Source organism: Hyperolius riggenbachi, chromosome 1 (assembly GCF_040937935.1).
Source record: "Hyperolius riggenbachi isolate aHypRig1 chromosome 1, aHypRig1.pri, whole genome shotgun sequence".
In the NCBI taxonomy this organism is placed as follows: Eukaryota; Metazoa; Chordata; class Amphibia; order Anura; family Hyperoliidae; genus Hyperolius; species Hyperolius riggenbachi.
In genome coordinates, this window is record NC_090646.1 from 680,743,185 (window position 1) to 680,765,772 (window position 22,588).

At 46.7% G+C, this 22,588-nt stretch overlaps 2 protein-coding genes and 1 long non-coding RNA gene across 6 annotated transcripts in view; 2 read left to right on the top strand and 1 right to left on the bottom strand.

Moving 5' to 3' along the window:
• The window catches only part of LOC137561333 (E3 ubiquitin/ISG15 ligase TRIM25-like), a 58,921-nt gene extending 55,608 nt beyond the window's left edge, over positions 1-3,313 (bottom strand). For 3 of the 4 annotated variants that reach the window (XM_068272622.1, XM_068272633.1, XM_068272624.1), the window contains exons 1-2: positions 3,149-3,313; positions 2,127-2,244 (exon numbers count right to left, since the gene is read on the bottom strand). In XM_068272622.1, coding sequence (XP_068128723.1) covers positions 2,127-2,244; positions 3,149-3,206 — 176 coding nt within the window. In that variant the 5' untranslated portion in view covers positions 3,207-3,313. The remainder of the gene's footprint in view (positions 1-2,126; positions 2,245-3,148) is intronic. The other variant, XM_068272639.1, reaches the window with a different exon arrangement.
• LOC137544546 (B-cell differentiation antigen CD72-like) overlaps positions 1-22,588 on the top strand; it is a 173,033-nt gene that overhangs the window by 91,120 nt on the left and 59,325 nt on the right. The gene's annotated exons all lie outside the window — the stretch shown is intronic.
• On the top strand, positions 3,844-6,069 carry LOC137561357 (uncharacterized). Its single transcript, XR_011029980.1, has 3 exons — positions 3,844-4,113; positions 5,018-5,135; positions 5,982-6,069. It is a non-coding gene; the product is annotated as an uncharacterized lncRNA (long non-coding RNA).

The following is a 22,588-nucleotide window of genomic DNA, read 5'->3' on the forward strand; positions in this document are numbered from 1 at the left end:
TAGGTTAGATTAGGTAGGTGCCCCCAGTATAGGTTAGATTAGGTAGGTGCCCCCAGTATAGATTAGATAGGTAGCTGCCCCCCAGCATAGGTTAGACAGGTAGCTGCCCCCCAGCATAGGTTAGACAGGTAGCTGCCCCCCAGCATAGGTTAGACAGGTAGCTGCCCCCCAGCATAGGTTAAATAGGTAGCTGCCCCCCAGTATAGGTTAGATAGGTAGCTGCCCCCCAGTATAAGTTAGATAGGTAGCTGCCCCCCAGTACAGGTTAGATTAGGTAGGTGCCCCCCAGTATAGGATAGATAGGTAGCTGCCCCCAGTATAGGTTAGATAGGTAGCTGCCCCCCAGTATAGGTTAGATAGGTAGCTGCCCCGAGTACAGGTTAGATTAGGTAGGTGCCCCCCAGTATAGGATAGATAGGTAGCTTGCCCAGTATAGGTTAAGTAGGTAGGTGCCCCCTCATAATGGCGGAGGGGGGAGCCAGAGCCGCTGGGAGGGCAGCCCGACCTCTCCCTCCCTCTCCCCGGGCCGCCCTCCATGCTCCCCCCTCGGACTGCAGGCAGCAGAGTTAGCGCGCAGGGAAGCGCTGCTGTACACAGTTGTTACTCACCTCCCTGGATCCGATCGCCGCTCCCGCCCTGCTGGTCTCCTCTCTGCCTAGCCGCTGATACACACGTGGCTGCTTCCTGTGTAAACAGGACGCAGCGACAGCGTGTGTATCAGCGGCTACATTGCAGAGAGGAGACCAGCAGGGCGGGAGCGGCGATCGGATCCAGGGAGGTGTCCCAGCCATTCATCTCTCACTCTGCATTTTGCCACTGCTATTCCCTACATTGTGCACCCACAGAGGAAAGCGGGCTGTTGCCCATAGCAACCAGTAGCTCGGCTGCCCTGGTGTGTTGCTGTGCAGCTGCATCTTCTGATTCTATTACGACATGATGGGGGGACCAAATCAGTTACTTTGCTTAGGGCCCCATATAGCCTTAATCCGGCTCTGGTGCTTGGGAGGACATCTGGATCATCCTGATGCTGGACCCACGGCTGAAGGGGAAGCTGGCTCAGTTCCTGCCTGTAGGAGGAGACCCTGTGCACCAAATGAGGGACTTGCAGTGGATTCTGATTCGGCGCTTGGAAGAAGCCTTCCCCCAGACTCCCACCCCCTGCTGTCACAGTCTAGCCAACACAGCAGCAGGTGCCTGCATCCAGCAGCAGCAGGTGCCCAACAAACCTGCTGTCTCTGACAAAGGCGCTCTACGTCACGCCAGTACCGCTGCCTACAGAGGAGGTGCCTGCAGCAGCATCCGGCTCTCAAAGCCAGAACCAGCACCTGACCCGGATGTGGCCGACTATATGGGGTCCTACATCGGGCTTGACACCGACACCCCTGTGGACACCTTGGAGTACTGGGTCAAGCACCTGGATATCTGGAGCGAGCTGGCGCAATACGCCCTGGAAGTGCTGTCCTGCCCGCCTTCCAGCGTGCTGTCAGAAAGGTGCTTCAGTGAGGCCAGTGGCATGGTCACTGAGAAGTGATCTTGTCTGTCCAGCCAGTCTGTGGACGGACTGACTTTTTTAAAAATGAACCAGGCTTTGGCGGTTGGTGAGTTCCTGGCCCCTGTCGTTGGCAAGAGGGGGAAATGAAGTGGCTGAGTGGGAATCACTATGCCTGCCTTACCACCACCCTTTACCACCACAACCTCCTGACTCCATCTTGATTAGGCCAGGTTAAAAAAAAATTCACAGCCGTGGTACCAACACACTAAGTGCCATGGTGAACTATGTAAACACAATGAACTGGATATAGAATGAAAAGAACACAGGGACACCGGGAGCCCAAATAGCGTGATAACGTCTTAATATTTGAATTTATGTAATAGTAAGTATTATACTCACAAGAGTGGGTTGCTTGTGACGGCAACCACTATCAAAGCATGTGGAGAAGTACCGTCTCCACTCGGCCTTTGAGGTCGCTGCTCCTAAGAAAGCCCTATACGGCGATAGGAACAACCGCCCCAACAGGTGGGGTATGAAATCACGAGATGTCGAAAAGTAGGAGGCGCCCTTTGGTATAGCACAGTAGTAAAACAGTATTTAAATTTATAGGGTAAGAATGAATGAAAGTTCCTACCTCAGATGAAGAGTCTCAAATCGATATATTTTGTAAAAACAATTTATTAAATTTGGACTAAGCACTTGGACAACGCGTTTCGCGACCACAAGTCGCTTCTTCAGGTCAAATAATCGTGCTTAAAAAAGAAAGAAATGGATGGTGCTCAGAACCACATATAAATTACGTACAGATAACACAAGCAAAATTCGCATAAGATACATAACAAATAAAACATAAATAGAACTATAAAATATAATAGATAAAAAATCGTATAGATAAAAAATCAGGACAATTTAACCTTGAACAGTTGTTAGACATGCTGTATAAGTATATCCAAGTATGAGGTGCCAAAGATGTAAGAGATCTCATAAAAGATTATACATTAATAATATTAAGAGGTTATTTCATGGTAAATTATCTAGAATACAAATGACACAAATCCTATATATAAACAATGTGAGACTAATAATCTACATGATAAAATTGAAGAAAAACACCTTTAAAATTAAATAAGAAATAAAAGTAGTATAGGTGTGCATGGTCCTTTAAAAAGGATAGCGTGCATAAATATACGCGTATGTGTAATTATTTATGGAGATTTTGGGCACCTATAATTATATAGTATGTGTAATCCTATGTGAGTATCCATAGGAAAAAATACCATGTGTGACCTAAGGAGACGGAAAAGGTATATAATGGCAAAGGATATTCTTACTTAAACTAAGTGCCATATAAAATTGGGAGTGAGGGTGAGGAATGAAGCTAATGCAGAAACCTCGCTGAGGATAGCTATATATACGGCGGGCCAATGGCATTGTGAGGAGGAGAAAGTATATGAAATATGATGGTCGTGGAGAAGTGACGGACAGAGGCATTGGGGTGGATCCGCATAGGATCCGTATGGTGTCGGAGGGTATACGGAAGGAAGGAGTATGCTAACGCCCGTATGTGGTGGTATGCTGAGGGGAGCGGTTAGCGGAGGAATAGCAAAAGTGCATCGGAGTGCACTGAATTAAATTGTAGTAGCGGATGGCTCTTACCTGTGAGAACTATTGTGTGGAGCTGGGCGCCATAGCGGGCGCACCTTCCGCGTCTCATAGTTATACTAAGTGTGGTTTCAATGAGAAGGTCACCTGACGTGAAGCTAGACCTACGTCAGGACCCATGGAGGGCAGGGGGCGGCGCTTAGGAAGGAAGTGTTCAATCGGCCATCTTGTGTGTGGCCAAATAGACGTAAAGGAAAGGGCTGATAACGGTAGCCATATTGCGTGTGGCAAATGACACCAGACCACACTGGGGAGATATAAGGAGTGGACTATAGCGGTCATATTGAATGTGGCACCAATTAAAAGGAGGAAAGTTAGTAAAGGATAGAAACTGCCACTGGATGTCTGGCTATGAATAGGCTCAGAATCTGGATACATATGTATATATATGTCCTCTCACCCTATATAATTAATAGGGAACATATCCAACAATTTCCGTCCAGTCACTAGTAGAAATTATCATTTAAAGTATATCCCTCAAACTATCTCCACTTAGAGACCCCAATTATTGGTCTCCTTCAGACCTTGTTTAATTATCTCTTTTTACTTAAATGTATAGTTATTTACTTTGGTCTCCATATAATTGGTCTGAGCCTATTCATAGCCAGACATCCAGTGGCAGTTTCTATCCTTTACTAACTTTCCTCCTTTTAATTGGTGCCACATTCAATATGACCGCTATAGTCCACTCCTTATATCTCCCCAGTGTGGTCTGGTGTCATTTGCCACACGCAATATGGCTACCGTTATCAGCCCTTTCCTTTAAGTCTATTTGGCCACACACAAGATGGCCGATTGAACACTTCCTTCCTAAGCGCCGCCCCCTGCCCTCCATGGGTCCTGACGTAGGTCTAGCTTCACGTCAGGTGACCTTCTCATTGAAACCACACTTAGTATAACTATGAGACGCGGAAGGTGCGCCCGCTATGGCGCCCAGCTCCACACAATAGTTCTCACAGGTAAGAGCCATCCGCTACTACAATTTAATTCAGTGCACTCCGATGCACTTTTGCTATTCCTCCGCTAACCGCTCCCCTCAGCATACCACCACATACGGGCGTTAGCATACTCCTTCCTTCCGTATACCCTCCGACACCATACGGATCCTATGCGGATCCACCCCAATGCCTCTGTCCGTCACTTCTCCACGACCATCATATTTCATATACTTTCTCCTCCTCACAATGCCATTGGCCCGCCGTATATATAGCTATCCTCAGCGAGGTTTCTGCATTAGCTTCATTCCTCACCCTCACTCCCAATTTTATATGGCACTTAGTTTAAGTAAGAATATCCTTTGCCATTATATACCTTTTCCGTCTCCTTAGGTCACACATGGTATTTTTTCCTATGGATACTCACATAGGATTACACATACTATATAATTATAGGTGCCCAAAATCTCCATAAATAATTACACATACGCGTATATTTATGCACGCTATCCTTTTTAAAGGACCATGCACACCTATACTACTTTTATTTCTTATTTAATTTTAAAGGTGTTTTTCTTCAATTTTATCATGTAGATTATTAGTCTCACATTGTTTATATATAGGATTTGTGTCATTTGTATTCTAGATAATTTACCATGAAATAACCTCTTAATATTATTAATGTATAATCTTTTATGCGATCTCTTACATCTTTGGCACCTCATACTTGGATATACTTATACAGCATGTCTAACAACTGTTCAAGGTTAAATTGTCCTGATTTTTTATCTATACGATTTTTTATCTATTATATTTTATAGTTCTATTTATGTTTTATTTGTTATGTATCTTATGCGAATTTTGCTTGTGTTATCTGTACGTAATTTATATGTGGTTCTGAGCACCATCCATTTCTTTCTTTTTTAAGCACGATTATTTGACCTGAAGAAGCGACTTGTGGTCGCGAAACGCGTTGTCCAAGTGCTTAGTCCAAATTTAATAAATTGTTTTTACAAAATATATCGATTTGAGACTCTTCATCTGAGGTAGGAACTTTCATTCATTCTTACCCTATAAATGTAAATACTGTTTTACTACTGTGCTATACCAAAGGGCGCCTCCTACTTTTCGACATCTTATGTAAACACAATAGCTGTGTAATTTTTTTTGAGGTGTCTGTACTGTCCAAGTTGTGGGGAGGCCCCAACTGCGGCAGTACGACCGCTTCCTGGAACCTAGTCCTGATGTTAATTGATAGCCATTTTTAATTGACAGCCATTTTTTTTTCTTTTTTGGGGGGGATTTTAAGTCCCCACATCATCAATTAGTGTTCCCCTTTACACAATAATGAAGCTACATGCCTCATATACCCTTAAAAACGTTTTTAAAGCAATTTAAAGGCCACTTCCGGTTTTCCATCTGGATATCCAAATCTGTCAGATACTGGGGTCGGATATCTGACCCGGATTCGGATTGGAAAATTTTTGATCCAGATATCCGACCCGGATCAGATAGAGGGGTATCCGGATCCGAATTAGTTCCAGATAGTGAAAAGTGGTATCCGAGCAGCACTGCCAGTAAGGCCTCCAGACACCCTCAGTCCCACAACCAGGCCTCCATTCTCAGCCCACCCAGAAAAAAATGTTGTGAATTGGGGTGTGACCTGTGTTGAGGAGCAGGGTTTAGGGCGCTAGAACCTCAGTGCCTACAAGCTCCAGATGTGTAAATTTGGCCCTGGCAGTCAGTGGTTAGTGCTATAGTAGTTCACTCTTCTAAGGGCTGTTTTTCTTTTACTTGCTATTGTTATATTGCAGTTTTGTGTGTCTGTGAGATTGTCAATATTCTTGCCTGAAATTAAGTTCTGAAGTGACAGTTTGCATTTTGACCACTAGATGCCGCCTGTATCAAAAAATTATAATCTAATCCTGCTGAGGGATAAACAAGCATGAGTTCCAGCTCTAGAGAGACCAGAAAGAGAAGACAGAGGGCCTGATTCACAAAGCGGTGCAAACTTTTTCGCGGACTTTTGCGCGCGCAATTTGCCGCAATTCGTGCGATCGCGGACTTTTGCACGTGCAATTTGCCGCGATTCACGTGAATCGCGGCAGCAAATTGCGCGCGCAAAAGTCAGCGATCGCGCGAATCGCGGCAAATTGCGCGCGAAAAAGTCCGCGAAAAAGTTTGCACCGCTTTGTGAATCAGGCCCAGAGACGGACATGGTTGTTTTTTTGGAGAGCTGTCTGTGAAAAGGACAATCTGGGTCCATCCAAGCTGCAGAGAGGCTGATCGCTGTTTTCTCCTGGAATCCTGCTTGCTGGAGTGGAGATTGTTCCCAGTTAGCTGCCCTGGGCTTAGGATTCTACGCCAGCTACCCATCAAGGCTGCAAGTGTGGTTGCAGGCCTGAGGCTGTCCTAAAGAGAGGCATCTGCTGATACCAAGTAGGAACAGGTCAGTGAACCCGGGTTCTTGTATTTTCATTAAACTGGTTTTTTTGTGGTACGGTACCTGAAGAAACTGAGACTTAGGCCTGCTTTAGGTAGATAGTTAGGAACTGTTTTAGCAGGTGACACTGGATTGGTACTGCAGTGCAGCAAGACTTGAGGCTCTGCTGTAAACTGCCGACGACTAGGGTTGATCCTGCAGTTCAGCATGACTTGTCCGCTCTGCTGTGTCTGCTAATGGCCAAGAGTAATTCTGCAGTTCAGTATGACTTGGAGGCTCTACTGTAAACTGCCATCAGGTAGAGGTGTCCTGTTGGACAGAAGTGGGTACTCTGGGGTATAGGGTACCCTGTGTATTGCAAATCTTGTTGTGTTTGTAACTGTTCCTGTTAATACTTTGCAGTAAAGAAAGTTTTGGTTGCACTAAGCTGGTATCTGTGTCACCTTCCTTGTTCCTTGACTTCGCTGTATCCTGGGGTACCCCTCGGTACACGGTCTTACATGTCCAGTGCACACATTAGCTGTTGGAGACAGGTCTGCTGGTTCTAGTAGTGCACTGACCATAACCCAATAATCCTTCACACCACTACTGTCCAGTGGCGGACATATGGCCATGCCACGGTGCCAGCGCACGAGGGCCTCTCACGCTCTGTTTCTTGAGGGGCCCATTCAGTTTCGCCAATTTTTTTTTTATTTTTTCACTTTTTAAAAAAAATTGTGTAACTTTTTTCCCCTGGGGGGCCTGACTCCTATCCTCCCCCTCCCTCACCTCAGTGGACCCCCCTCCTATCATGAGCAGCGGAGGAGTGGCGGTTACAGCAAGGCTCTGGCGGGGTAATCAGACGCTAGAGGTCCAGCCTCCTGGTCTTCGCTGTCTCCTCTGTATGCTGCTCGCACTGCTTCCTGGTTTAGTGCGAGCGGCATACAGAGGAGACAGCGTGGGCCGGGAGGCTGGACCTCTAGCGCCTGATTACCCCGCCAGAGCCTTGCTGTAACCGCCGTTTCTCCGCCACCCAGCTACCTAACTGCCCACCCGGCTACCTATCTGCCTACCTTCCCACCCAGCTACCTAACTGCCCACCTGGCTACCTATCTGCTTACCCTGCCACCCAGCTACCTACCTGCCCACCCGGCTACCTATCTGCCTACTCTCTCACCCGGCTACCTATCTCCCTATCCTGCCACCCAGCTACCTAACTGCCCACCCGGCTACCTATCTGCCTACCCTCCCAAACGGCTACCTATCTGCCTACCTTCCCATATGGCTACCTACCTGCCCTCTCTGCCACCCGGCTACCAATCTGCTAACCCTCCCCCCCAGCTACCTGTCTGCCACCCGGCTACCTATCTGCCCACCCTGCCAACTGGCTACCTATCTGCCTACACTCCCACCCGGCTACCTATCTGATCTGCCCCCCCCCCCAGCTATCCAATCTGCCCACCCTCCCACTCCCACCAGGATATCTATTTGCCCACCCCTACCAGGTAATCATCCAGCCACCTACCCACCCTCCCTACCTGGCAATTGTTTAGCCCACCCACCTTGAGTGTTCAGGTGCAGGGACAGACCGGAGGACATTGACCCGAACCGATCAAGCAAGCACCATGGTCAGTCGGTATCGGTAAGCACTGACATGTTGTACAGCACTTTACAGAGTACATAGTTGTGTCTCTGACTGTCCTCAGAGGAGCTCACAATATAATCTTGTCATAGTCTAATGTCCTACCATATTATTATTATGTATTTATATAGCACTGACATCTTCTGCAGCACATAACAGAGTACATAGTCATGTCACTGACTGTCCTCAGAGGAGCTGACACTCTAATCCTACCATAGTCATAGTGTAATGTCCTACCTGTAACGATTGGTGTCAGCACGCAGAGAGAATCTGATTATTGGTGATCTGCAGTATCACCAAGAATACAGATATATACCTGATTATTGATGATCTGCAGAATCACCGATAATACAGATATATTGCTAACCTCTGGACACCTGAAGCGTGTAAGTGTTTGGTGTAACAGTAGCAATTGGACCACCGGGGTAGCAGGTGGTCCAATAAGTAGAGACAGACTCTACTGTAGTCAAGAACTCCAGGAGAAGGAGACCCTGACTGGTTTAGCAGCAGTGCCCCCTCTGAGGAACAGGGGCCCCTGCAAGAAGGTTGAGCACCCAAGGGGTGGGTGACAACCAGAAAGGTCGGGCAGGCCGGGTCGGCAACACACTGACAGATAAAGTACAAAAACAGGAAGCTGATTCGGTATCTGACCAAGACAAGCAAGGTTAGGCAACGGAATATCAGAAGTGCAAGGTACCGAATCAGAGATCAGAGGCGAGGTCAGGAAAGCAATAAGTCATAACAGATATCAAACAATGCCTAGTCTGGGTGTGAGGTCCGTGGTCTCTACACCCTGGAACTAGTCTGAAGTTTAACAGAATGATAACACAAGTTCCCTAGTCTGGGTGTGAGGTCCGTGGTCTCTACACCCTGGAACTGGTCTAATGAATAACACAGATGATACACAGTATTCCTAGTCTGGGGTGTGAGGTCCGTGGTCTCTACACCCTGGAACTGGTCTAATGAATAACACAGATGATACACAGTATTCCTAGTCTGGGGTGTGAGGTTCGTGGTCTCTACACCCTGGAACTGGTCTAATGAATAACACAGATGATACACAGTATTCCTAGTCTGGGGTGTGAGGTCCGTGGTCTCTACACCCTGGAACTGGTGTAATGAATAACACAGATGATACACAGTAAACTGGCTAAGTGTGGATTCCCAGGTCCACCTGGTTCCACCACACTGAAAGATCTGACTAGGTCTGAGTGCTAACACATAAGCATTTGCAACGCCAGACAAGCAGCAACTGAACAGCAAGAGATATATATAGTGAAGCGCTCTCCAGCGCCGCCCAGCTCCCATCAACCAATCAAGTGCTGAGCAGGGATCAGCTGACCGCCTCGATCAGCTGATCCTTCTTCTATTGGTATAAAGAGCCTGTCTTGCGGCGCGCGTAGCTCTCCATCTGTGTGCACTACTGGGTCCAGACAAACTAGACGCATGTTGCTGCGGGGAAACCGCCGCTCTGTGCGCGGACACCGTCGCCTCACTGTCAGAAGGCGCGGTGGCTTCTCCGCAATTCATCACACTACCATATTATTATTATGTAATTATATAGCACTGACATCTACTGCAGCACATTACAGAGTACATAGTCATGTCACTGACTGCCCTCAGAGGAGCTCACACTCTAATCCTACCATAGTCATAGTCTAATGTCCTACCATATTATTATTATGTATTTATATAGCACTGACATCTCCTGCAGCACATTACAGAGTCCATAGTCATGTCACTGACTGTCCTCAGAGGAGCTCACACTCTAATCCTACCATAGTCATAGGCTAACGTCCTACCTTATTATTATTATGTATTTATATAGCACTGACATCTCCTGCAGCACATTACAGAGTACATAGTCATATCACTGACTGTCCTCAGAGGAGCACACAATCTAATCCTACCATAGTCATAGTCTAATGTCCTACCATATTATTATTATGTATTTATATAGCACTGGCCTCTTATGCAGCACATTACAGAGTACATAGTCATGTCACTGACTGTCCTCAGAGGAGCTCACAATCTAATCCTACCATAGTCATAGTCTAATGTCCTACCATATTATTATTATGTATTTATATAGCACTGGCCTCTTATGCAGCACATTACAGAGTACATAGTCATGTCACTGACTGTCCTCAGAGGAGCTCACAATCTAATCCTACCATAGTCATAGTCTAATGTCCTGCCATATTATTATTATGTATTTATATAGCACTGACATCTTCTGCAGCACATTACAGAGTACATAGTCATGTCACTGACTGTCCTCAGAGGAGCTCACAATCTAATCCTACCATAGTCATAGTATAATGTCCTACCATATTATTATTATGTATTTATATAGCACTGACATCTTCTGCAGCACATTACAGAGTACATAGCCATGTCACTGACTGTCCTCAGAGGAGCTCACACTATAATCCTACCATAGCCATAGTGTAATGTCCTACCATATTATTATTATGTATTTATATAGCACTGACATCTTCTGCAGCACATTACAGAGTACATAGTCATGTCACTGACTGTCCTCAGAGGAGCTCACAATCTAATCCTACCATAGTCATAGTATAATGTCCTACCATATTATTATGTATTTATATAGCACTGACATCTTCTGCAGCACATTACAGAGTACATAGCCATGTCACTGACTGTCCTCAGAGGAGCTCACACTATAATCCTACCATAGCCATAGTGTAATGTCCTACCATATTATTATTATGTATTTATATAGCACTGACATCTCCTGCAGCACATTACAGAGTACATAGTCATGTCACTGACTGTCCTCAGAGGAGCTCACACTCTAATCCTACCATAGTCATAGTCTAATGTCCTACCATATTATTATTATGTAATTATATAGCACTGACATCTTCTGCAGCACATTACAGAGTACATACTGTATATACTCAAGTATAAGCCGACCCGAATATAAGCCGACCCCCAACTTTTACCTTAAAAAAACTAGAAAAAATTATAGACTCGAGTATTAGCCGAGGGTAGGAAATGCAGTGGTCTTATGGCGCAAAACCGAGCATTAGAGGTGGTAGAAGGGACAAATGCACATGATACACAATCAGAGCTGACGAGGAGAGAAGGGAAGTGTGTACCACCTCTGGACCAGGCTGCTCCCCTGGACTTCTGCTCTGAAGGCTGGCTGTGTTTTGCCCTGGATTTGGCCCCTGGACACAGTAAAGAACACGTACAAAATTACACTAAACCTCTCTCTATGATGATCACCAGCAGCAGCACCCTGAACTCGTGTCACCCTGCAGACATGACACACTTACTGGAAGGGTTACATCAGCCTTGCCCCTTGTACCAAGAAACATTTGACCTTGTCACACAATAACTTGAGGAAGTTTTCTTTGCAGCACAGAGTGCCCTTCGCCCACTTGCATCCCCCCACCACTACATAAATGTAGGAGCTGTATTTATATAGTGATGCTGCAATTTAAATGAACAATCAATGCCTTTGCCGGTCTTCCAACATTTTAGCATACCTGACCGTGTCCCGCCTCGCTCTGTGTGCAGGATGCGGCTTTTAAGTTGCGGTAGCCAGTCTCCCCGTTCGTCAGAGCAGAATACCTCTCAGTGCCTGTGCCGTGTCCCGCCGCCTGTGTGTAGAGTGTGGCTTTTCAGTTAGGGCGGACGGTGGCCATGTAAGTCTCCATTCCCCAGAGCGGAATACCTCTGTATTTTCTTCAGCCATCCCCCAAGTGTCCGATCATCCTCCCGGCAAATGTGGCGTGGTATTGTATCCTTTGCTGACTAGTTCAGCGTCCATGGCTCGATTCCTCTACAACTTGCCAGTCCCTGTCTCTTTGCTATTATGTCATCTATTAGCGCACGGGTGACACTGCAGGCATCATAGCAAAGAGACAGGGACTGGCAAGTTGTAGAGGAATCGAGCCATGGACGCTGAACTAGTCAGCAAAGGATACAATACCACGCCACATTTGCCGGGAGGATGATCGGACACTCGGGGGGGATGGCGGAAGAAAATACAGAGGTATTCCGCTCTGGGGAATGGAGACTTACATGGCCACCGTCCGCCCTAACTGAAAAGCCACACTCTACACACAGGCGGCGGGACACTGCACAGGCACTGAGAGGTATTCTGCTCTGACGAACGGGGAGACTGGCTACCGCAACTTAAAAGCCGCATCCTGCACACAGAGCGAGGCGGGACACGGCACAGGCACTGTGTAGCAGCGCTATATAAATACAGCTCCTACTTTTAACGGTGGGGAGATGCACGTAGGGGGTCATGACTCGAGTATAAACCAAGACCCCCACTTTTGCGCCACTTTTTAGGTCTCAAAATCTCGGCTTATACTCGAGTATATACGGTAGTTGTGTCACTGACTGTACTCAGAGGAGCTCACAATCTAATCCTACCATAGTCATAGTCTAATATCCTACCATATTATTAATATGTATTTATATAGCACTGACATCTCCTGCAGCACTTTACAGAGTACATAGTCATGTCACTGACTGTCCTCAGAGGAGCTCACACTCTAATCCTACCATAGTTATAGTGTAATGTCCTACCATATTATTATTATGTATTTATATAGCACTGACATCTTCTGCAGCACTTTACAGAGTACATAGTCATGTCACTGACTGTCCTTAGAGGAGCTCACACTCTAATCCTACCATAGTTATAGTGTAATGTCCTACCATATTATTATTATGTATTTATATAGCACTGACATCTTCTGCAGCACTTTACAGAGTACATAGTCATGTCACTGACTGTCCTCAGAGGAGCTCACACTCTAATCCTACCATAGTTATAGTGTAATGTCCTACCATATTATTATTATGTATTTATATAGCACTGACATCTCCTGCAGCACTTTACAGAGTACATAGTCATGTCACTGACTGTCCTCAGAGGAGCTCACAGTCTAATCCTACCATAGTCATAGTCTTATGTCCTACCATATTATTATTATGTATTTATATAGCACTGACATCTTCTGCAGCACATTACAGAGTACATAGTCATGTCACTGACTGTCCTCAGAAGAGCTCACTCTCTAATCCTACCATAGTCATAGTCTAATGTCCTACCATATTATTATTATGTATTTATATAGCACTGACATCTCCTGCAGCAATTTACAGAGTACATAGCGAACAAAATTTTGGGATGCATTAAAAGGGAAATAAAAACTCGAGATGCTAGCATAATATTGCCCCTGTTTAACTCTCTAGTAAGGCCACATCTGGAATATGGAATTCAGTTCTGGGCACCACATTACAAAAAAGATATTGCAGTTTTAGAGCAGGTGCAGAGACGAGCTACAAAATTGATACGTGGGATGGAAGGTCTCGCTTGCCAAGAAAGGTTAGATAAACTGGGTTTATTTAGTCTAGAGAAAAGACGCCTTAGAGGAGATCTAATTAACATGTATAAATACATTAGAGGGCAATATAATAGCTTGGCGGATGAGCTTTTTGCCCCTAGGCCTTCTCAAAGGACTAGAGGACATGAGCTGCGCATGGAGGAAAAACGTTTTAGCCATTTATTTAGGAAAGGGTTCTTTACAGTAAGAGTGGTTAAGATGTGGAATGCATTGCCACAGGAAGTCGTTATGGCAAACTCTATACCTGCATTTAAAGGGGGCTTAGATGCTTTCCTTGCGTTGAAAGACATCCATGGCTACAATTACTAGGTTATGCCTAATGATGTTGATCCAGGGATTTTATCTGATTGCCATCTGGAGTCAGGAAGGAATTTTTCCCATTTGGGGCTAATTGGACCATGCCTGGTGGGGGTTTTTTCGCCTTCCTCTGGATCAACAGGGGTATGTGGGGGACGGGCTGGAGTTGTACTTTGTACTGGTTGAACTCGATGGACGTATGTCTTTTTTCAACCTATGTAACTATGTAACTATGTATAGTCATGTCACTGACTGTCCTCAGAGGAGCTCACAGTCTAATCCTACCATAGTCATAGTCTTATGTCCTACCATATTATTATTATGTATTTATATAGCACTGACATCTTCTGCAGCACATTACAGAGTACATAGTCATGTCACTGACTGTCCTCAGAGGAGCTCACTCTCTAATCCTACCATAGTCATAGTCTAATGTCCTACCATATTATTATTATGTATTTATATAGCACTGCCATCTCCTGCAGCACTTTACAGAGTACATAGTCATGTCACTGACTGTCCTCAGACGAGCTCACACTCTAATCCTACCATAGTCACAGCCTAATGTCCTACCATATTATTATTATGTATTTATATAGCACTGGCATCTGCAGCACATTACAGAGTACATAGTCATGTCACTGACTGTCCTCAGAGGAGCTCACACTCTAATCCTACCATAGTCACAGCCTAATGTCCTACCATATTATTATTATGTATTTATATAGCACTGACATCTGCAGCACATTACAGAGTACATAGTCATGTCACTGACTATCCTTAGAGGAGCTCACACTCTAATCCTACCATAGTCACAGCCTAATGTCCTACCATATTATTATTATGTATTTATATAGCACTGACATCTGCAGCATATTACAGAGTACATAGTCATGTCACTGACTGTCCTCAGAGGAGCTCACACTCTAATCCTACCATAGTCATAGTCCAATATCCTACCATATTATTATTATTATGTATTTATATAGCACTGATATCCTCTGCAGCACATTACAGAGTACATAGTCATGTCACTGACTGTCCTCAGAGGAGCTCACACTCTAATCCTACCATAGTCATAGTCCAATATCCTACCATATTATTATTATTATGTATTTATATAGCACTGATATCCTCTGCAGCACATTACAGAGTACATAGTCATGTCACTGACTGTCATCAGAGGAGCGTACAATCTAATCTCTGCTATATGTATAGTACAAAAACAGAAGGAAGGGAGAACCGGTCCAACCAGAGAAGGCAGCGTGCAAAGGCCTAAGGAAACATTGGAGTATCTTGAGTGAAGGGTTCCCATTGATTCCAGAGCTGCGATATCCACTGCTGATGCACCTACAGTCCATGGTAAAATGAACAGGAAGAGGAGAGCGGGGAAGGTGAGGGGCAGACGGGCATGTTCCCATGTCTCTCTTGTCACATGTGTGGACATGTGATCAGGGGGACACGTTCTGCCACCCCTCCTCCGGTGTCTCCTTCAAGATGCGTGGCCATTTTAGTTGCGACTCAAGATACGTTGTGTATATGATTAAATGTCCATGCGGGTTAGCCTGTATAGGCAAGACCACACAGCGTCTGAAAGAGCAACTGTCGGTGCATAAATCCAATATTCGTGATCCTAACTGCATGCTTGCGGATCACTTTCACAATCATAGGCATTCGGTGTCACAACTGAAGGTGATGGCAATCGATGGGATACCCGAAACTTGGAGGGGATCAGATAGAGAGAAGGCCTTACTCAAAAAAGAGGCCTTCTGGATCAGAAAACTCAATACCTGTGGGATGGGAGCAGTGGCGTACCTAGGGCATTTGACACCCGGTGCTGGGTATTATCAGCCCCCCCCAAAAAAAGTAAAGGGGCAAAAAATGGGTGGCGCTATAACAATGAGCGTGGCCATGACCGGATGAGGGCGGAGCTAACTGTAATTTGACGTGAACCCGGGTGAGAGTGATATGGAGGCTGCCATATTTATTTCCTTTTAAACAATACTAGTTGCCCTGCTAATCTATTTGGCTGCAGTAGTGAACTGAATCACACCAGAAACAAGCATGCTTGTTCAGGGTCTGTGGTTGAAAGAATTAGAGGCAGAGGACCAGCACGGCAGCCAGGCAACTGGTATTGCTTAAAAGGAGATAAATATGGCAGCCTCAATATTATTCTCACCTCGGGTTCCCTTTAAAAGTGCAATGCAAAGACAGTCGACCCAAGTTTTGGTGACCCTTTCCCCAGAAAATTCACATAATTGTGCAGGTTTTCTGAAGAAAATACACGTAATGTGTGCAGATTTGCCCAGAGAATACGTTCAATCATGTCGGCAGATTTGCCCAGAAAATACATGCAATCATGTCTGCAGATTTGCCCAGAGAATACGTTCAATCATGCCGGCAGATTTGCCCAGAAAATACATGCAATCATGTCGGCAGATTTGCCCAGAAAATACATGCAATCATGTCGGCAGATTTGCTTAGAAAATACATGCAATCATGTCGGCAGATTTGCCCAGAAAATACATGCAATCATGTCTGCAGATTTGCCCAGAGAATACGTTCAATCATGTCGGCAGATTTGCCCAGAAAATACATGCAATCATGTCGGCAGATTTGCCCAGAAAATACATGCAATCATGTCGGCAGATTTGCCCAGAAAATACATGCAATCATGTCGGCAGATTTGCCCAGAAAATACATGCAATCATGTCGGCAGATTTGACCAGAAAATACATGCAATCGTGTGGCAGACCTGTCCACAAAACACTTCAATCGTGTAGCAGACCTGGCCAGAACATAAACGCTACCCCTGGCTGCTAATATAAATTAAAAAAAAAACAACATTTACTCACCTGCAGCAGAGCTCCTGTTCCGGCCTCCGTCCAGTGCGCAGCTCCCACGATCCTCTGCAGCCAGCAACTCCCAAAGTCTCCAAAGCAGGGCTTCGGACATTTTACTATAGCCCTGCTCTGCCGCTGCGGTGAACTGATACGGCATCTATTAGATGCCGAAAGTCAGTTCACGCTGGTGGGTGCTTGGAGAATTTTAAGGGGTGCTTCAGCACCCAAAGCACCCCCCCCCCGGTGCTGCCACTGCCCCCAGTATAGGTAGCTAGCAGTTGCCCCCTGTATAGGTAGCTAGTTGCCCCCAGTGAAGGTAGTATAGTTGCCCCAATATAGTTAGTATAGTTGCCCCCAGGATAGGCAGCATAGCTGCATTCCCCAATGTAGGTAGTGTTGCTGCCCCCAGTGTAGCTAGTATAGTGGCCCCCGTACAGCTGCCCTCCAGTATAGCTAGTATAGTTGCCCCCAGTATAGCTAGTATAGTTGCCCCCTGTATAGCTAGTATATTTGCCCCCTGTATAGCTGCCCCCAGTATAGCTAGTATAGCTGCCCCCAGTATAGCTAGTATAGCTGCCCCCAGTATAGCTAGTTTAGTTGCCCCCAGTATAGCTAGTATAGCTGCCCCCCAGTATAGCTAGTATAGCTGCCCCCAGTATAGCTAGTATAGCTGCCCCCCAGTATAGCTAGTATAGCTGCCCCCCAGTATAGCTAGTATAGTTGCCCCCAGTATAGCTAGTATAGTTGCCCCCTGTATAGCTAGTATATTTGCCCCCTGTATAGCTGCCCCCAGTATAGCTAGTATAGCTGCCCCCAGTATAGCTAGTATATCTGCCCCCAGTATAGCTGCCCCCAGTATAGCTAGTATAGCTGCCCCCAGTATAGCTGTGCCCAGTATAGCTAGTATAGCTGCCCCCAGTATAGCTAGTATAGCTGCCCCCAGTATAGCTAGTTTAGTTGCCCCCAGTATAGCTAGTATAGTTGCCCCCAGTATAGCTGCCCCCAGTATAGCTAGTATAGCTGCCCCCAGTATAGCTGCGCCCAGTATAGCTAGTATAGCTGCCCCCAGTATAGCTGCCCCCAGTATAGCTGCGCCCAGTATAGCTAGTATAGCTGCCCCCAGTATAGCTGCCCCCAGTATAGCTAGTATAGCTGCCCCCAGTATAGCTAGTATAGCTGCCCCCCAGTATAGTTGCCCCCAGTATAGCTGCCCCCAGTATAGCTAGTATAGCTGCCCCCAGTATAGCTAGTATAGCTGCCCCCAGTATAGCTGCCCCCAGTATAGCTAGTATAGTTGCCCCCAGTATAGCTGCCCCCAGTATAGCTAGTATAGCTGCCCCCAGTATAGCTAGTATAGCTGCCCCCAGTATAGCTAGTATAGCTGCCCCCAGTATAGCTAGTTTAGTTGCCCCCAGTATAGCTAGTATAGCTGCCCCCAGTATAGCTAGTATAGCTGCCCCCCAGTATAGCTGCCCCCAGTATAGCTAGTTTAGTTGCCCCCAGTATAGCTAGTATAGCTGCCCCCAGTATAGCTAGTATAGCTGCCCCCCAGTATAGCTGCCCCCAGTATAGCTAGTTTAGTTGCCCCCAGTATAGCCAGTACAGTTGCCCCCAGAATAGCTAGTATAATTGCCCCCAGAATAGCTAGTTTAGTTGCCCCCAGTGTGAGGAAAGCCTGGAAGGAGGGGTGGCGGGGAGGGGGGCCGGACCCCCCACCTCCCTCAACTGGGTCCCCTCCTTCTGGCGCTTCCCCCTCCTAATTAGCAGCAGCGGGCAGGAGCGGCGAAGAAGACTTACTCACCTGCTCCTGGCGATGGCGCATAGCGTCATCCTCACGCGACGCTGGTCTCCGACTTCTCTGTCACTCACTGTGCTTCCGCCAATCAGGAAGCACAGTGAGCGGTGGAGAAGGCGGAGACCAGCGTCACGTGAGGATGACGCTATTTGCCATCGCCTGGAACGCAGGAAGGAGGTGAGTAAGTCCTCTTGCCCGCTGCTGCCCGTGCCCGCTGCTACTAATTAGGAGGGGGAAGCGCCAGAAGGAGGGGACCCAGGTGAGGGAGGTGGGGGGTCCGGCCCTCCCCGCCTCTTTCCCCGCCACCCCTCCTTTCCGTGCTGCTTCCCCCTCCTGTCCTGCACATTGCACAGGCCTCTGTGAGAGGCCTGATGACACCCCCTGGGGCGCCCGACACCCGGTGCGGGGCGCCCCCTGCCGCCCTATGGTAGGGACGCTACTGGATGAGAGGCTTAAATCGGGAATATGATCTAGGACAGTGGTTCCCAACCTGGGGGCGATCGCCCCCAGGTGGGCGATTTAGGTTCTAAGGGGGGCGGTAAATTTGTGGGGGGCGATCAGTATGAGAAGGCAGAAAAAATAAAGTGTCGCAGTGTCACTAGTTTTTAAAAAAATTATGGGCAAAAAATATGATCTGTATAAAATATGCAAGTGTGCATGATAGAGTTGCGTAATTCCTCAGGGCTCGTTGGTCACGCGCCGGTGTAATGTCAGATATTGCAGCCCGGAAGCAGTCTTCCTCACTGAGTATCGCGCATGCTCAGTGGGAAGTTAGATATTATTTACCTGAAATATCTCCGCTTCTGCACCACGTACACTCCCGAAATTTTCAGGGGAGGGAGGGGACCCCCAGATCTAGCTCTGTGTCGAATTGCAGCCCCCGAGCCCCGCTAGTTCCCGAAATAGGTTTGCTGCAATCAGTCTCGGGAACCAGCTGGGCTCGGGGGCTGCAATTCGGCACAGAGCTAGATCTGGGGGTCCCCTCCCTCCCCTGAAAATTTCGGGAGTGTACGTGGTGCAGAAGCGGAGATATTTAGGACGTTTTACGTGGCTGCACAATTTAATGGGACGCAGGCTCCTACTGCGCATGCGGGGCTGCACAACGTGCGGGGCTGCAATAGCTGACATTACACCGGTAAGGGAATTGGCGCGAAGTAGTTGAGTCACCGGCTATTTTTAGCTGGCAAGGTCACAGCACTACCCCCTCCACTGGCACCACCACCTGGCGTAAGGGTATACCGTACTAAGAGAAGGGGGGCGACAGGGGTGAGTCGTCTTCCCCTAAGGGGCGATACCTCATAAAAGGTTGGGAACCACTGATCTAGGATTTTGCATATAATGTGATATCATGTCTTTCAGAAAGTATCTATGTCCTCATTATTTACTTGTGCTCTTTCTTTTAGATTATGCTTTTAATGTAAACACTCAGTGGACACAGGTAGGGAAACTATTATCTTTATTTTTATTTTTTTAAAGTTCTGTAGGTTGGATGCGACATTCCAGTCGCTTTCGTGTGGATGTACATTGCCGTTATAATCCGGAGTTGGTGCGACCTTCTGGTCGCACCGCTATTGGGATTTGCTGACATCTTGTGGCCACTTTTAGGATGTACATGTGTGTTATTTTGTCTAGGATGCAATTTTTTTGTCGCACCTTATGATACAGAGACATCCAGTGGCCATGTTGTGTATTTCAGGGCTCGCTTTGTTTATGCGCCGCCGTGAGCTGCCCTTGATGACGTCAGTGCTCTGTACTTCCGGGTTGACCCAGAAACAGTCAGAGCGGAGCCACGTCTGGTGGATGTGAGCCCAGAAAGGAAAGGGAGGCATGTAGGAATGGCGTTTTTTGCAAATTCAGGCTGCTGATCATCCCTAAGAAGGGCGCGGGGAGCCGGACATGCACGGGTGAACTTCTATTTTCTCCTTTTTGGTGTCTTCTTGTATATCCACGCCTACTGAATAATTTGTATATTGAGACTTCAGTTCCCCATCAGGTCTACCTTGGGGCCCCTCCCACACTGAGAGGGGGTATTTAAACGTGTATGGGTGTCACTAATAATTTATGGCTACTAAGCTATTTGCGAAAGGTGATTACAACCGAAACAGCGGTCTGTCACTGCTGCCACTCTGGGCAATTAAAGAGCTTTGAATACTGACAGTGGTGCCGGTCTTTTTTGCTTTTCTTATATGTATAGTAAGTAGGACATCGAGAGGGGGCTTCATTCAAAGTTTCTTGTTAATGTCCACGGCCAGTGAGTTACTAACTGCTGCTAAGTTCATGAACATTTGGCCCTGCTCATGACCCGTCATTACCACGCCCACTTTCCAGTGCATGGACAAGCCAATGTTTTGCTGTGGCGCGCTACGCGCGATGCAGGACGCCTACCCCTACGGTCAAAATCTTGGAGCCACCCACTGTTTACAATCCACTGTCTTGTCTTCCTAGTGCACCTCCTACCTCCCAGCTCACTCACCCTCTGTACTAGGTTCCAGCCAGGTAGTCTAGATTGCAGACTGCATCATCTTTGCCTAGATTCATTTGCATTTGCTCCATTCAGCTCCACACTTCAGTCAGAAATATCTGATTTGCATGCTTGTTCAGGGGCTATGGCTAAATGTATTAGAGGCAGAAAATCAGCAGGACAGCCAGGCAACGTGCATTGTTTAAAAGGCAACAAATATGTCAGCCTCCATATCCCTCTCCCCTCAGTTGTGCTTTCAAGTATAGCAGACAGAGCCCGTCATGTCATGCTCTGTCTTGATGCAGGATTGGGGTTACGTTTTGCTTTTGTTCAGTAACCTGTATAATGCAGATGTCACATGTATGCATCAAGGAATATTTCTGGGCCTCAGGAAAGGTTGCCATAGACTGTACTGGTAAATAGATGCAATGTGTAACCACACCCAATTTAGTTATGGCCACACCCACTTTTAGTTGCCTGTTAGGGGCCCACAATTGGTATTTTGCACAGGGGCCCACTGCTGGCTGTGTCCGCCACTGCTACTGTCATCTAGTATCCACTACTGGCACCTGTATAATACCTCAGTTCTGTTGGAGACAGGTCAGCTGGTCCTAGTATTCACTGACCATAACCCATTAATCCTTCATCCCCACTACTGGCATCTACTATACACTACTGCCCCCTGTATAAGGCTATGCATTAGCACGGCATTGTGAATCAAGCTCATAGTGTTGTGTGTTTCTTCCAAACAAATCAACTTTGGTTTCATCTGTCCACAGAATATTTTGCTAGTACTGCGTGGAACATTCAGGTGTTCTTTTGCAAACTTTAAACGTGCAGCGATGGGTTTTATTTGGACAGCAGTGGCTTCCTCTGTAATATCCTCCCATGAACTCCATTCTTGTTTAGTGTTTTACGTATCATAGATTTGCTAACAGGGATGTTAGCATATGCCAGGGACTTTTGTACGTCTCTAGGCAGAGGCGTATCTAGAGAAGATGGCGCCTATGGCGAATACTGAAATTGCGCCCCCCAACATCCCCCACCAACTCCCCCCCCCCCAATGATTTATTTTTCCCAAATAAAAAAGTGTGAATTAAAGGGAACTGAATTTGCAACAAAAAAAAGTTTCACTTACCTGGGGCTTCCACCAAGCCCACTGCAGCTGCCTTGTGCCCGCGCCATCATAGATCGAGTCTCCGGACCCCCGCTGCCACTAAGTTTTTTCTTGCCGACTCAGCCATGTGGATGACCACTGTCAAAATCACTTACTGCGCATGCGCAGGACGCTCCCAGGGGTGGGAGCGTGATTGAGGACACATGCGGCCAGGGGTGCACAGGCACAATGGCCATCGACTGGCCAGTTGGCAAGAACGAAACTAAGTGGTGGCAGGGGACTGGAGGATCAATCTGTGATGACGCAGGCACAGGGCGGCTGCAGGGGGCTGGTGGAAGCCCCAGATAAGTGAACCTTTTTTATGTTTGTTTCAATTTAGGTTCCTTTTTATTCACACATTTTAATTTGAAAAAAAACTCACTGCGTGGTGTAATATAGTCTCCATTTTCTGTGTGTTGTGCTGTTGTGACACACAGACTTCTAGGTGCTGAAAGAAGCCCCAGGTAAGTAAAGCTTTATATTT